The sequence below is a fragment of the Lonchura striata genome, chromosome 2 (assembly GCF_050655825.1).
Source record: "Lonchura striata isolate lonStrDom1 chromosome 2, ASM5065582v1, whole genome shotgun sequence".
In the NCBI taxonomy this organism is placed as follows: domain Eukaryota; kingdom Metazoa; phylum Chordata; class Aves; order Passeriformes; family Estrildidae; genus Lonchura; species Lonchura striata.
This window is the reverse complement of record NC_140704.1, coordinates 67592281-67608080: the sequence shown is the minus strand read 5'-3', so window position 1 is coordinate 67608080 and position 15800 is coordinate 67592281. Positions and strand designations below refer to the sequence as shown.

Here is a 15800-nt window from a genome sequence, read left to right as displayed (position 1 = left end):
TCACAAAGGGAGTGGGATCTAATCAGTTCACCTGCCATGACTGACATTTTATGATGCCAGCATAGATAGGAGAAATCGAATACTTACGTATTTTTGCCTCCTTTGTTTATCTTTTGGATAACAATCTTATTTTTGTGTACATTTAAGTGCAAATTGGGGAGCTCATAACAAAACACCCTGCCTTGTTAGCATGGGCTACCCATGTTAGGCTACCCATGTTAGCATCTCACAGAAGTGCAGTAGCACAATGGATTTAATGCCAAGTCGGAAAAGATCAGGTGGAAAGCTGAATGATCCACATTGCTTTCCGTAGGAGCAGACCGTGTTCTGTCCTTGGGCATGTGGGAGTTTAAACCGTTGGTTTGAGGAGAGGCATTTCTGCAGTTGTCACTCCCAACGCTGAGGTTCGGAATAGGAGAGGGAGAGCCACCGGAGCGGAGCTGTTTGCAGAGCCCAGCTTTGCTCCGCAAGCAGGAGCGTGTGGCAGCACCCAGCCAGGAAGAAAGTTCCCATTGACTGCTTTTCTCTCTCTTTTTTTTCTGTTTCTTTCCAGATCTCCCCAGAGGTCTTGTGTAAGGAGGGGATCAGGGTGCACCGTACTGTACAGCAGAGTGGGCAGTTTGTTGTCTGTTTTCCTGGATCCTTTGTGTCCAAAGTATGTTGTGGCTATAGTGTTTCCGAATCGGTGCACTTTGCTACCACCCAGTGGACAAGTATGGGCTTTAAAACAGCCAAGGTAAGGAGAAAAGGAGTTAAAATGGATTCACGGCCCTGCCCTCTAAAAGGACAGCAGACATTCCAGGATTGGTAGCATTATGACAGTAGTGCTACTACGTCTGTTTTCCTGGATTAATAAATAAAGAAAGGAAAAAATTCTGCAAGGCATAAGATGATCCAGTGTTGTCAGAAAAGTGACTGAGTTGTTAACTGACAGTTAAAGACTTGTGTATATATAAAAAAATTCAGAAGATTGTTGTGCCTGCAGACCAGTTTGCAAGGAAGCTTTTCAAAAATCCCTTCAGAGCTAATGATTATACATGGTATTATGCTTACTAATTGTTTTTTTTAAGTGATGTTTTCTAGAATCATTAGAATCTCAGGTGCAAATATCTAAATAACTGTGCTCGTTAGCTCTTATGGTAGGCAGAGTCACTTAATACTCACAGCTGTATTGCTTGTTTTTCTCTGCCCCTTCATTCAGGAAAAGCTGTTGATCAGGGCAATTTCAATTTTAATTAACTTGAAAATCCTTAGGTTCACTGACCAGCCCATCCAATACTAGATGTAAATAAATAACCTTCCCATTCCCTTCTCACACAACTGACGAAGGCACGTTGCCTGCAGAAACAGGTGATTTGTCCAGTCATCATCATTCTGGCTACATTTCTGTGTTCTTGGACAAAGAATACACATTACTAACTGTGTTCCCAACCTTCTGAAATACACTCTGGGTTACAGATAATATTTTGGTAGTGTTTTATAGCTAAGCCACTAGTAAATTGTCCTTTACAGCTTCAGACCAAGTTACTAAGTAATTAACTGTAATATTTCCACAGTTAGGGATTGCTTCTTTTGGGTAAATGGAATTCTTCCAGCCTGGTTATACTAATTGTATATTAACTTAGTTTGAAATAAAAGGTTATTTTATTATATATTTATTTTGGGGGAACGTGGGAATTGTGTATATCTATAAGTAAGGCATAAGAATCCTGAGCTGACCTTTCCTGTCGGAACGTACATGATTATATTAACTCCATGTCCTGTATTTATCTCTCTACTGAACACGTGCTTGATATCGTGAAAATGCTACTCCTGTAAGAGACAGAAATCACTATGCAGCAATTAAACAGCTCTTGGTGCCTCAAATTTTGAAGAACAGTTTCTTTTGATTAATTTTTAAGAGCTTTGCACTGGGTAAATATAAGATGGCTGAATATCCATCGATTACAGTCTGTGATAATCTACCTTGGAAATTGAAGTCACAGCTCTCACAAACTTCACAAGAACCACTTGAACTTACACTTTTGAAACATCTACTGTGTTGTTCTTTTATTTCATTTTTTTTCCCCTTCCCTTTCCGTCTTCAAACTGTCATATGTTCTTAATTCCCTTTAATTTTGGAAATTTTTCTTTGGTTCCTCCACTTTGCCAAGGCACATTGCCATCTTTGCTACAATGCCGGCCAGGACTGTGCTTTCCAGAGGTGGTGAGACATTGTGTGTAATGGGCAAGATCCCCCTTTTGGACTGTTAAATGAACTCTCTGGTAAACAACTGAACCTTCTGTCTATTCGTTCTCCACAGCAATACTGACAGTTTTTAGCATTTGATAAATTAACTTTGTTTTCATCCTGTGATACTGTGACCTGATTTTTTTATAGTGACTCTCTTTATATTACTGAAATGATGTTGTTTCATTTTTGTATTGAATGACTGCTCCATCTCCTTTAATACATGCAAAAATGAAATTCTACATCAGAAATTGCATTGATTTCAGTCTTACAAGCACTTTGGAAAAAATGTTGGAATAAAAGGGTTTATATAAACACCTGTGTAAAGGGACAGTGAGGTTTAAACTAGGCCATATTTGGAACAAAGTTGCTGGTTTTAAAAAGCACCCTAAGAGCTCTTGAAATTTTAAGGTAAGGATAAGAAGATTTAGAGTTGTGGTGGAAGAGTGTGTGCTTGGAGTGGCAAAGGGATAGCTCCATAGCTTCAAATAAGGCATTGGGCAAAGTCAGTGAAACTAATTTAGGAAACTGAAGTACAGAATGCTGGACTAAATGAAGGCACTCTGGGTTAGAGGTTTGGAAACAAGAGGGAATGTCTGGTTTTAGAGGAGGCTTTGGTGCTAGGGCCTACCAGAAATTAGGTGGGAAGAGATTCAGCTGGTAATACAAGAGGAAGAACTACAGAGGAGAGATGGAGTTAAGTATTCCAGCTGGAGCAGCACTGCTGCACACACTGGAAAGCTTACAGTCCATAAACCAGGTTTAACTCTGATACCAGTGACACAATCCTTGTGCACCTGATCTCCCAAATAGGAAAGCTGTGGTATTAGCAGAGTACTCCCTGGAAGATGCTGGCAGGGGCTGGACATGTATTTCCCCAGCTCCAGTTTAAGAACATGAAGAACATGAAGAACATGCCTTTAAAATGCCACAGGTTTCCCACTCCTTGGCACCTGTCACAGAGCTGTCCCACCCTGAGCTCCTTCAGATGAAACCAAAGGGAAAGTGATCCTACAGAAGTGTACCTGATATCCTCACTAGAAAAGAGCTGGGCTGTGGTGGAGAGCGGAGAGTAGGATCCTTGGAAAAGCAGTAAAACGCAATATAACCACTGCTGTGGAAGTAAATGTACAAAAAAATGAGAACAGGGCAACCACCATGATGGCTTTTGCAGCAAGGTCATGGCATCCAGGCCGTAAAACTTTTGGAAGTAGGTAAGGACAAGAGTTGCAGCTGAGAGAGTCTGTGAGCATTTTTAGGAGAAAAGGCTTATAAATAAATTGAAAGGTGCAGTTCACATACCAAAAAACCAAAACTGATTTAAAGAAAAGCAGAGGATAGGTCAGTTTTTATCATGAATGTAGACAGTCTTTTTCTGCATTCCTCAGGAGTTTGTACAAGCACAGTTTAAAGTATCCCTAAATAACCTAGTAAGGGAAGTTCCATAGCAAAACAAATCCTTCATGCTGAGGGTATTAATGGTAATGGCAGCAAAAATTAAAGCTATGACGTGTTACAGAAAGATTTCCTGATATTGAGTGATGCAAGTGAGAAAATGGAAGATTAAGTTCAGTGTTGGTAAATGTTAAATTTAAAAACATAATCATAATGTGACAAATACAGAGATGGGCTCTTGCTATTGAGAGAAGAGGTCTTTGGATTCCTATGGAGCTGTCAGTCAAGTGCTCTGCATAACAAAAATACATTGAATGTTAAGAATTAGAAGGAGAGAATAGGTAACAAAGCAGAAACTGCTCTGGCACTTTTTAGTCTTGGTGGTTTGTGCAATTCAGATCCCCTAATTACAGAAGGAATGTAGAGGAACTAGAAAAAGCACAGCAGAGATCAATGGTTAAAATTATTAATTAGCTTCTGCATTAAATAGAAGAGTACTGGGAAAGGAATTACCAAGAGATGTATGAGAGCAAGAGAGATCACAAGTGCCAGACTGATGATAATTATAATGTGAATGTTCACTGACTTTCATGACATTGAAAAATGCATCACAAGAAATAATCAGGCAGGCACTAAAAGAAATAATGAGTACAAGTCTGTTGTAAAATACTTACCTGTGTATTTCTCTGTATGGATGAGAAAAATGCACATAGGTTCAGAAATTCAGATAAATGCAGAGATACAGCAAGTTGTGCTAAACCCTGCTCTGGCTCAGGGTGTCCCTGAGCTGTCACCCAGCTGGAGCTGACCTTGCTTTCTTGTCCAGCCACCCACCATGGCTGTGTATGTTGCCTGTGCAGGATTCTTCCCTAGACTGGAGTCTGTTCTTGTGTACACAGCCTCAGACTAAGCAAACCTAACATGGAAAAATCTTCCCACACCAATCCTAACCATGCAGCTGTTCCAACCACACACAGGGTCTAGCAGAGCAAATAGCTTCTGAAGAATACTTTTCTTACCTCTGAACCCCTTTTGAACCCATTTTGGTCAGCAAAGGCTGCTGTTCCATTTTACGTGATAGTTATCACTTGAATGCACACAATTGGTGCTACTAAAAATTATTGATTTTATTATAAATCCATTTGTTGTGAAAAAAAGAAATAGCCAGAGCATATAATTACAGTTATAGAACAGGGTAAAAAAAATAATGTAACAAATAAAATCTTTGGGATTGTGTGTGCTGAGTAGGTATTTGGCAGGTTTAACCACTAACCAGAAATGTCACCCTCACATTATAGTCCAGTGTTAGCTTGTTTTGAACTCCCTGACTCTACATAAGCCAAAACAGACCTCTAGAGGTACTGTGAAAGTGGTACACTTTTCCCACCTGCACATTACATCAAGGAATTTGCCTACTTAAGAATTATCAAAAGGGTTTCAGATACCAAAATAATTCAGTTTGTATTGAGTGAAAAACATAACTTTAAAGCTTTCACAGAGAGGAATCTGTAACAGGCAGAACTGAACCCCCCTCTTTTGCCTTTTGTCTCTTTTCCCTAGCATCTGCCTGTTCTGCTAGGTTTGTTTTAAAAGATGTGAAGTAACACTAGTCCTGGGTTTCAAGTATGTCATATGTATAGATCTTACACTGTTTGTACTCTGAGCCATCCAGTATTACTGAACTTGAATGATGGTGTTGCTCCTCTTGGCCTCCACAGAAAAAATTTTTAGGGAGAGAATTTTGAGGTGCCTGGAACATAAACTGGGACTATGGAAAGATTTTACTTGTGGTTGTTTCAAAAGGCTACTTTTTGCTTCAGCTTATTAGTATCAATAATTTAATTAACTAATATTGAATTAATTCTTGGTAACATTTTATTTTCAAATTTGTTCAGGAACTAATGTGGCAAATTTCTCCTGTCCCAGGAAATGAAGCGACGCCGTATAGCCAAACCATTTTCAATGGAAAAGTTACTTTATCAGATTGCAACAGCAGAAGCAAAAAAAGAAAACGGACCGACTCTGAGTACGATATCATCGCTCCTGGGAGAGCTCAGGTAATGGATTGGGGGCTTGCTTACCTCTTTTGTTTCCATTGACAGACTCCAGAGGTGGATGACGTGACGTAAGTAACCCTTTCAGACACACTTTGTCCCTAATTATCCAAGCCAAAGCCCAGCAGATGTACCTGAAGACAGGCACATATGGAAGAAGCAGCTTCCTTGGTTGTAGCTGATGTGACAGTGTCCATGTTAGGATGTCTGAATTCTAAAAATTCCCTACTTTAGACATCTTATAAAAATTGAAACTGCAGTTTGCACTAGGTTTTTATTTTGTTAATTCTTGGTGCTGAGAGTTGAGATTTCCTGATGCATTATGTGAACTATGTGGTGCCAAGTGGTTAAATACCTTCCTTGAATTTTTCAGCCTCTTGCCATCAGTAGTCACTGTCAATCCATGTCTGTAGTGGGTTTTGCACCAGGAACCCTTGTCTTCAGTATCAAGACTGTTATACTATAGGTGCAAAAGGTCCTTTGTATGCAGAAAGTTGTCTTGGTTTTAAATAGTAAGAGAGCAATTGTGCATGCATGGTAACGCATCTGGCATTAGAACTCCAGTGTTTTAAAGAGTAAAAGCGTCACACTCCTTTTTCTCTCCAGTATTAAGGACAGATATTAAGGGTTTCTCTTAAGATTGGTGAGAAAAGAAAATACAATGTTGCCTGGCTTCCTGTGTAATGATCTTCTCTTTTGTTCCCTACCATGTAGTTGCTACCTATCTTTCAAGTTTGTGACAACTGATACTCGAGATGTCAAGAAAGTTTTGATGAATGGAGTCTACAAACTGTATTTAACTAACTAGCATGTTCATTTGGAAAATTTCCAGTGACATATTGAAGGGGAAAACAGCCCATGTGTTGTTTAGTGTTCAGAAAGAAATGCAAAGAGGTGTGCTGACTGCTTTACCTGCAGGTGGCTCTCCTGTGGGAATAACCACTTTCAAGTGCCTTTTTTTTCCCCTTGAAGAGGAAGTCTGCAAGTACAAAAGGCGAAATGTTGGTGCTTGCTCTTAGACCATCACATCGACCTTTATCAGAGTGGTTCTCAAACTTGTTCTTATACATAGGTTGGAATTCACTGGAGGATACGGATCCTTCCTGTGGCTGGTTATAGGAAACAAAAGCCCAGACAACAAAATCTAAAAAAAAAGGAGAAAAAAAAAAAAAGACATCTGAAGTGGAACACTGTACCATATTTTTTTTTTCCTTTGTTTTGTTTTGCTTGTTTGTTGTGTCTCTTGCTGCCTCTTCTCCTGATATGCCTTGGTTGCTCAGTTTGCCCGTGCCATTTGCTTAGCTTGGCTCTCCACTCATCTTCAGCTGTGTCTGGTGGTGCATTTTTTTATCCTCCCCTTCCATCTGCTCAGCTCACTCTACACTTGCTGTCTTCCACTCAGCTCCAACCCAACCTGCTCTCCTAAAGCTGAAGAGTTCAGCACAGGAGGTATTGTCCGCCTTAGAGATGCCATGGGTGAAGGGCGGCCGGAGGGCTTGGTGGTTGTCCTTTATTGACATCTCCTTCTTTTTCCCTGGGTGTACAGCAAGATCCTCGTCTTTTGGCATAGTCACTTGCCCTGCTCCCCCTTTCCTGCCTGAAGCACCTTATGGCAGCAGGTCCTTGGTTCATCTCTGCCTCCTGATGAAGGGGCTGTTACTCCTGACGGCCACGGCTCCTCTTCCTCAAGGTGGCTTTTGGCAACTTCAGGAATGACAGTCATGTTAACCACAGCTCCTGACTCTCCACATGGCTCGAGCAACCATCGACCTCCAGGAAGTCCTCGGCAGTCCCCACTTCTCTGTGGAGCAGTTTGAGAACCATTGGCTTGATACAGTGGTCGCTGTTAAAATCCGGAGATAGCTTTTGCAATTAGGCAGCGTTTCCCGGGCGCTGGCTGTGTCTGCCATGCTTAGGGAATGGCACCAACCTCCAACAACACTCAGGGCTTTGCGTGTGGAGCTCAGGTTTCAGTGAGGAGTGGGGTAAAGGGGTGACTGTGTGGCTCTGTGGTGGCTGGAGGCAGTGCCAGTGTCTGATTGTGCCCCCGTTCACAGGGACACGGAGCTGAGGCAGCGGCGGCAGCTGTACGAGGCCGGTCTCCACTCCTCGGCGCGCTACGGCAGCCACGACACCAGCAGCACCAGCGTGGATGGCAAGAAAAAGCCTCGAAAGTGGTTGCAGTTAGAAACGTCAGAGAGGAGGTGTCAGATCTGTCAGCACCTGTGCTACCTTTCCATGGTGGGTACAGTCCTTTGCCACTCCTGGGGTACTGTGCCCTTCCACTAGCATTCCAGGGATCTACAGGTATTTAAGAGACAGCAGGTGGCCATGGAGCCATGTCCTGCACTCCATGCAAGACACAGAGGTGGCGTGGCATTTACTGCCTTGGCCAGTGGTGACAGAAGACAACAGTGTTAGCTGGCTTCCCACCCTGCCAGAAGGGATGAACCAGTGCCTTCAGACACCTAAGAGATGTTTGCACTGTACTAGGAGGGCTAACAAAGACACCTGTGGGTTGCCAGCAGCAGTAAGTTGTGACAGAGCAGGTCTCAGGATGAGCTACAGCTCAGACACATGTCATGAGTCAGGCATGCAGCCACGGCCCATGCTGAGACTCTCCCTGCAAGCCGAGTTGCAGGGGAGATGTATCCCATCCATCAAACTGTTTGCCAGCCTGTCCAAAAACAGCCCATAAACCTTCTCTCTGTTAAGAGGGAAATGCCTGCTGGCTTTTGAAGGTGTGCTGACCACTGCAGTGACACTTCTAGGCTTAGAGCTGTATCCAGAACAGAACCTACAAACACAGCAATGTCATTAAAAATACCAGAAGCCCCTCCCACAACATTATATACCGTTTTAATCCCAGGAACAAGTATTCAGATGAACATAATGCAGTGCATGTGAGTCCATAGTTAGTCCTTTCAGTTTGGGAGTTCTTTTTCCTCTGGGATTTTCTTGGTTATAGATGCTAGATTTTTAATGGAAATGAAATATAACTGCATATAATCAGATGTAGCTGTTTCCCTCCCTAGGATAAAATATGTTTTTATACATGTCTTTAGACCGCTTTTCAAGTAGCATTAGTTTGAAGTAACTTTAAAATTAGTTTATTTAAAAAAAAAAACCAAAAACAAAATAGTAACCGGAACCTGTTAATTCTGGTCCATTTGCTCTGGAGTAAGTTTAATCATGGGAAGGATTCTTCCATATCACTCTTTAACAGTAGTCGTGGATAAAAATACCCAACTTGGTTGTTAAATTCCAAGCTGAGTGTGCAGGCCTGGCAGGCAGCCAGCTGAGCAAATGTCACCTCTGCTGAACAAGACAGTATTTGAGGAATCCTGTGGCTACGCTTATTACATCCTTGTTCAAGGTAGCATTTTAAGTAATAGGAAACTATTCCTTTCAGGAGATCTTTAGGACTGCATAGAAGATGCCAATAAATGCATTATCTGTTTGGATTTAGCCCTCATTATTATTGGTGGAGGTTTTTTTAAAATTATGTATTTATTAGCACTCTTTTAGAGTTTTTTTTCTTTCTACCTATTGCACATCCTGAATGATTGCACAATGTGCCTCACACCTTGTACTAAAATCCAGGTGTAATTCAGGCCATAATTGAGTATTGTGTGGAAAACACAGCTACAGTTTGGAGCTTAACTGCACTTCTTCCCCTCTCCCCCTCCTCTGCTCTTTCATGTAGGTTGTACAGGAGAATGAAAATGTTGTCTTCTGCTTGGAGTGTGCCCTGCGGCACGTGGAGAAGCAGAAGTCGTGCCGGGGGCTGAAGATGATGTACCGCTACGATGAGGTGAGCACGACACCGCACCAGGGCCGGGCTACCCAACACCTGGGAGGACACTGAACTCTGCCTTTGTCTCACTGAGGCCTCAGGAAAGTGTCTTAGGTTTGGGGGCTTGTCTTGGTTTTGTTTTTTGATGTGAGAAGAAGGTGCTTTATTATGATTTAAGTAAAAAAAACCCAAAAAAACAAAGGGAACATGATGACACAGATGAAACTTGAAGCACAAATTCCATAAATATGTGCCACAGAATTTAAGAAGCCACTTAATGCTTTGGGATGAAACATGAGGCTTTGCTATCTCTGTTTATGTTGTGGTAACTTCTGTACTTTGGAATACCTTCCCTCTGTTGGTAACTGGAAGTTCAGCAGACTTATTCCAGTCCAGCATGAGCATCCTTGCAGAGCATGTGCAGATGAGAGGTGCAGCAATGACTCCAAGCAAATGTGATGATGAATAACCCCTGAACTCAAGATGGGGACTTAGGACTGTGCCTGGGTTCTGGGCTGAGGCTCCATGTCTTTAGCTGTGAGGGGACTTGGCCCCAAAGGTAAAGAGCAGAGCAGTGGGAGAAATGACACGTTAGGTCTTGGAGAGCAGCACTGGGTATAAACAGCCTTTTAAGATGGGGCTTCCCAGCATTTCTGAGCACTCCATTGCACTCCTGTTTAAGTGACTCTGGAGGAAGAGCAGATACTAATTTGTGTTTTGTTTTTCCCACTTCCTGAACAGGAACAAATAATCAGTCTTGTCAATCAAATCTGTGGAAAAGTATCTGGTAAAAATGGCAGCATTGAGAACTGTATCAGCAAGCCTACACCAAAAAGAGGACCTCGTAAGAGAGCGACAGTGGACGTGCCATCATCTAGGCTTTCATCCTCCAGTTCATCCAAAAGTGCTTCAAGTTAATCCTGAAGATGCCAACACTCTCATTTTGTCAATTTATATATATTTTTTGTAATTATTATACCATAGTTTGGAGTACTTGCTGTAGAATACAAGCTGTCTTTGCACTAGCTCTAAAGAAGATTTTCTTCTGGTTTTAGAGAACTAATTTTGTTTTAGCATTAAACTGTTGAAATTTTTTTTTTTTGTACTTAGACTAGATAGATACAGCAGTCTGATTTTTTTAAACTGCCGTATGTTCACTGTTTTAAAACTGGCAAGGGGCTGATAAAATATTAATTTGTATTGTCCCTATGGCTGAAAAAATAAAAAGCCTTTTTGGTAACTGTGAAGAAAGGCTTTTAACCCAGTTTTTGAATAGGTTAAAGTTTGATGTGTTTTATAATTTGTTCTCCGGTCATGTGAGCAGATTTTTCTAGAGAGAAAAGGGATAGGAGACAAAAACTTGAAAGAAATTGCTTTACTTTGGCTGTCTTTTATTCTGTCACAGCAAGATGAGTTTTGTAATTTTTTAAATTGGAGAATACACACTTTCTTTGGGAGGTTATGGCAGCTGAAGATGGACTTTGTTTCCTAACTGTAGGCAAAAGGAGGAGATTTGGAGTATGTTCTCTTTTACCAGCACATCACTATGCATCTGTTTTGAGGGGAAAAAATAATAAAAAAAAAAAATTTAAAAATGAAAAAAAAATTAAAAAAAGGAGGAAAAAAGACTGCCTGCCTTGAGGAGTTATGTGAGGGAAAACTGTGCCTGATTTCATTAGGAAATCCATTCTGTTATTTTTTGGTGCTGTTGGCTACTTTATCAAAAACCCTTCAATAGCATCCTTAAAAAAAAAAAAGGAGATAAAAAAAAGAAAAAAGTGATTGAAGCCATAAGTGCTTCTTTTGTCATAGACGTGCAATCTTTCTAACATTCCATTTCCATTCCACTGCTGTTTTTCACACCTTTACACAGTCAAGCATTAATTTTGTTTTGAATTTTTTTCATTATATGATCACATTTAGAGCCACTAGCAAGTCTGCATATTTCTTTTGAATGTGAAAATGCATTTGCTTTCATCTTGTCTATTTTTTCTCTTCATGTTGTAACAAAAAAAATCACACCTTTTGTACATATGCCTGTAAATTTTTTTAAATACTTGAGCCTTTTCTTGGGGTGGGGGGAGGGATGGCAGAGAGACAAGATGAAGAAAAGCCTTACGTTTCACTTTCTTCATCGGTTGGATTGGATGCTTACAGGGTTTTTCTTGTAACATTTATAAGTGCTGCTTACATCACTGAACAACAACAAAAAATAATAATGGAGTAGCTGTTGCCCTTTTCTGGTTGTGTGTACAGTATGTGTGGAATAAAAAAGGGAAAATGTTTTCACAAACTGTTTTGTTTCGTAATTGAATTCAACAATACCGTAGCTACCCATATTGCACTGAGCTTGCCAGTGGTGACTGTCAGGAAAGTCCTATAATACAATTTGTTGATTGTTGTTGCAGAAGACTGAACTGTTTTGGAATATTTAACAATAACATAAACAGAGTCAAGTGTTTTCAAATGTGGTTGTCTGGTTTTTATGGCCTTGCTGTGTACTTTTCCCTCTTGACAGTAAACTTCTGACTATGGCTTACAGTTTGACATTTAATTTATTAGCGCTGCTCTGCTCTCTTTCCTTGTTAGGAAAGACTTCATGTTGTTTATTGCCAGTTTTTTGTTTACTTTCCAGGTTTGTACTACGAGGTTTAATAAAAAAAACAAAACTTTTTTGGACATTTTGTCTGTCTTCTGGAAAGCGAGAGAGTAAAGGGAGGAAATTTAAAAGATAAATTTCTTTCAAAAGCTGCCTTGTTGAATAGTAAATCTCTAATTGTAGGTAGGAAGCTTCCAGCCTTCCTTTCCCAGACAGGGATCAGGAAACACTTTGTCAGCTAACAGGAGAATCCTTAAGGAAATTGGCTACTGCCCATCTGGCAAGCAGCAAGGAGACAGCCCCCTTCCCAGCATTGGCTTTGTCAGGGTAGGTCTTTGGAAGGGATCTACATCACAGCTCATCCTTTTACTTACACTGTTTCTGATTACATTCCTTCCCTCCGTGCAGAAGAGCAGGAGCCAGGAGCCTTCTCAAAGGAGAGCAGATCCCTGAAAATAGAGCATGAGACTTGACAAGCAAGAGGCATTAGACATGGTCAGACCTCGAGTTCAGAGAGAAAAACAACTGCAGAAAAAACGGGAATGAGATGATGGCTATAGGTCCTGAGGTTTCTAGAATACATGCACTTAGATGTTACCATGGAAAAGCACATTACATTGGTGCTCCTCATCATTTTTTTTCCTGGGTTAGGCTCCTCTATTCACTTGTCATCAATAAAATACCTAGGTAGTCAAGTAAAAGACATGGTTGGGATAGAAATTCTTTATTTTATCTTGAAAGAGGAGTAAGTACACAATGCTAAGATACCTGCTCCACAAGGAGTGCAATATTTCCATATGCATCTCTCCTCCTTCTTGGTTTCTTATTTTTTCCGTAACACCTATAACTAAGTTGGTCCTGAATAAGAAGTGTGAGAACAGTAGACACTGCTGCGTTAGTAGACAAAGGCAGGAGGCAGACAGTAGGTAGTAAAGAGTAGAAAATAACTTTTCATTTTGGTTTGAATCCTAAATCTTCAGTTGCAGCAGCTGAAAACATGCAAGGAACAATTTGGGTTCAGTATTACACGTCAACTCTTAAGTACTTCCAATCAGCCATATAAAGGTTAGTGGTCAAAGTAACTTCTACCTTTCCCCTTAAATTCTCTTATACATAGTATATACAACAGTTTTACTGCTCCCCTGAGCCCCAAGACTACTGTTAAAGTGTGTGTGCTTTAGGCATAATTTTTTCTTTAAAAACTAACCTCCACATGACTGGCAATTTTGTAAAAAGGCAGTATTACTAAGTAAAAAGATCTGGCTGTTACACTTGGTTAGCAAATTGTTACACAGGCAAGCTCTTCATTCACTTGTTCATTCATTCAGAAGTCATTCTTAAAGGATATGGTTTTAAGATTCAAATAGTTTGAGAGTCACTTTCATCACTGCCATCTGAAGCACCCTTTCTCTCAGTTACAGCAGCAAGGGCAGTGTCCACTTGAACCTCCTCTTCATCCGACTGAACAACAGGGGACTCTCCTTCACTCGCATCCTGGCTGGCGGAGTCGGTGCAGGTTGAGGACAGGGAACAGAGTTTCTGCCGTAACTCCGACTGGCTTGGCACCTGGAGACTGATCTCGTTCACGTAGGTGTTGGAGTCGGGCCCTGAAAGTTGGGAAAACAGCAACAGCAACAACAGTCAAACTGTGGCTCAGCAAGGGGATTGAGAAGTCAGTGCATTAACATCAGCTTGGCGCTGGTTAAGGAGCCACTTTCAGGCTGTTTTCCTTCTTTCGCAAGATACCAAGAGGAAAACCTCTCAATAAACTCAGTGAAATAAAACTACACAGATTGGAAATACGAAACCAAACAAATAACTAGGAAGCAGGCAATAACAATCATCACCCATTTTGACTAAAAATGAAGATGTAAAGGCAAACCAAATTTAATTCAGCATGAAAACAATACTTTGGTAGAGCTGTGCCACAGCTCAAGTGCACAGGAGTGGGATTTTGAGACTCTGCTTCTTCCATATCCTATGTAGAAAAGACTTTTAAGCAAGTTGAGCATAACAGTGTTTGCTTGCAGTTCGAAAGCTCAGGTTTCACAATTAGATCCTCTTCCCTGGGCAGTTCCTGATAGGAAAATGTTAAAATAATGAAATACCTAAATATTTTCTGTGTCATCTGCCAAAGAAAGCCCTTTATTCCTTATCTCCTATATATGGACAAAAAGCGTTCTCCATAGTCAGAGCAGCCAGCTTCAGCTGATGAGTAACTTTAGTGAGAAAATTCTCTTAAAAATTTTATTAAGAAGTTTTTCAGAAGGGTCAGATGGATGTAAGCTACACCTTATCTCTGCTCAGACTGTTTGCAGAGCAGTTCAAACTACACTGTCTATGCCTGCCCCTCAAGTATCTGAGTTACATTTTAACACTAGAAATTTCAGAGAACCTGCCTTGTGATGTGCACCAGCATGCATTAGATCAATTTAGACAACACACAGAGGAGGAGTTTTCAGGAATGATAGCACTAACTCAATTTTGCAGTTTAACTTACTGCCATGAAATGTTGTGAAGCCAATGTCCAAAAGCTGACAATGCTTATAGCAAGGCAAATTTGAAAACATTTCAATGTCTTGAGCTGATTCTCATTTTTACAAGCTATTAAAATAACTTACCTTTTTTTTGTGGCGTTCAGCCCAGTTGTCAAACAAACCTTGCCCTGCCAACCTAGTTCTTCACTGACAGCAAAATAAAGGGTTACCTTTAAGCCAATCTAATTTTTCTGCTTTGATACTGGGGTGCCAAGTTCTTAAGACAAGCACAAAAAGCCCTTAATCAGAGGGAATTAAAATATCTGGAACCACAAAAGCAAGACTCATGAGACTTAACACTGCAGTAACGTTGCAGTGCTGGAACATTATTACAGCACATGTACAGTATATTGCAGTGTATGTCCACATTTAGATGCTGTATATATATGCTGTAATATTTAGATTACAGCATAAAATAATGTTGGTTTTTTTTTTCAAAAGCTAATGCATTTATCTACTTAGTTTAAAAACTAGTTTCTGCCCTTCCTTAGATAATCCAAATGAGACTGCTGTTAAGACACAAAGCTTGGTCCAACAAGCATCTGCCAAACAGCCAGCAAAGGGAAAACAGTCCTAGATTCTGCAATTACTGGCAAGCTCAAATGATGATCAGCTTACGTAATGCATGAAGTGGATGCCTATCCAAAACCACCTATCTCAATTAAGGTTTTGCAATGAAACACAAAACCCTAAACCTTTAGTAGTCAAGTGTGCCTTGACCATTTATGTTCACAGCAGCTGTTAATCACCTTTACAAAGGGAATACTGTTAGTACTTCCATAAAAATATTTCAATCTATATTTTCAGAAGAAATGAAAAGGACCTCTAAAGGAGCTTCATCATCTCCCACAAGAAAAATCATTTCGGCTCTTTTGAGGAAAGGCCTTTTAGCACTTAAGTTTTTAACTAAGAAAACGCTTCCATGGTAGGTAAAAGATCTGGTATTGTGACACTAATTCCCAGTGTATATGTAAACTGCTGGATTGAACTTTGTCTCTCAGTATCTCTCACTGAAGATCTTGCATTACACAACTGGTCCAAATTTGACCAGCAACATTCTGGACAAGCTTTAAGAAATCAATATTAACAATAAAAACCTAATACTGCAAGCTTTCTGTTTATGTTTGTCTAAACGTCCTCTATTAACTGTGTATTGGAAAAAATGCCCCTCAAGCCAGTATGTAACACA

General features: G+C 40.5%; 2 protein-coding genes across 5 annotated transcripts in view; one reads left to right on the top strand and one right to left on the bottom strand.

Annotated features, from left to right (window-relative positions):
- The window catches only part of JARID2 (jumonji and AT-rich interaction domain containing 2), a 210329-nt gene extending 198173 nt beyond the window's left edge, over positions 1 to 12156 (top strand). For all 4 annotated transcript variants that reach the window (XM_021553230.4, XM_085571501.1, XM_021553241.3 and 1 more), the window contains 5 exons: positions 554 to 736; positions 5552 to 5682; positions 7737 to 7920; positions 9386 to 9493; positions 10217 to 12156. In XM_021553230.4, coding sequence (XP_021408905.2) covers positions 554 to 736; positions 5552 to 5682; positions 7737 to 7920; positions 9386 to 9493; positions 10217 to 10393 — 783 coding nt within the window. In that variant the 3' untranslated portion in view covers positions 10394 to 12156. The remainder of the gene's footprint in view (positions 1 to 553; positions 737 to 5551; positions 5683 to 7736; positions 7921 to 9385; positions 9494 to 10216) is intronic.
- A 626-nt stretch (positions 12157 to 12782) lies between these two features.
- Positions 12783 to 15800, bottom strand: part of DTNBP1 (dystrobrevin binding protein 1) — a 62269-nt gene continuing 59251 nt past the window's right edge. The window contains exon 10 of the mRNA XM_021553254.3: positions 12783 to 13681. Within this exon, the coding sequence (XP_021408929.1) occupies positions 13434 to 13681 (248 nt within the window). The 3' untranslated portion in view covers positions 12783 to 13433. The remainder of the gene's footprint in view (positions 13682 to 15800) is intronic.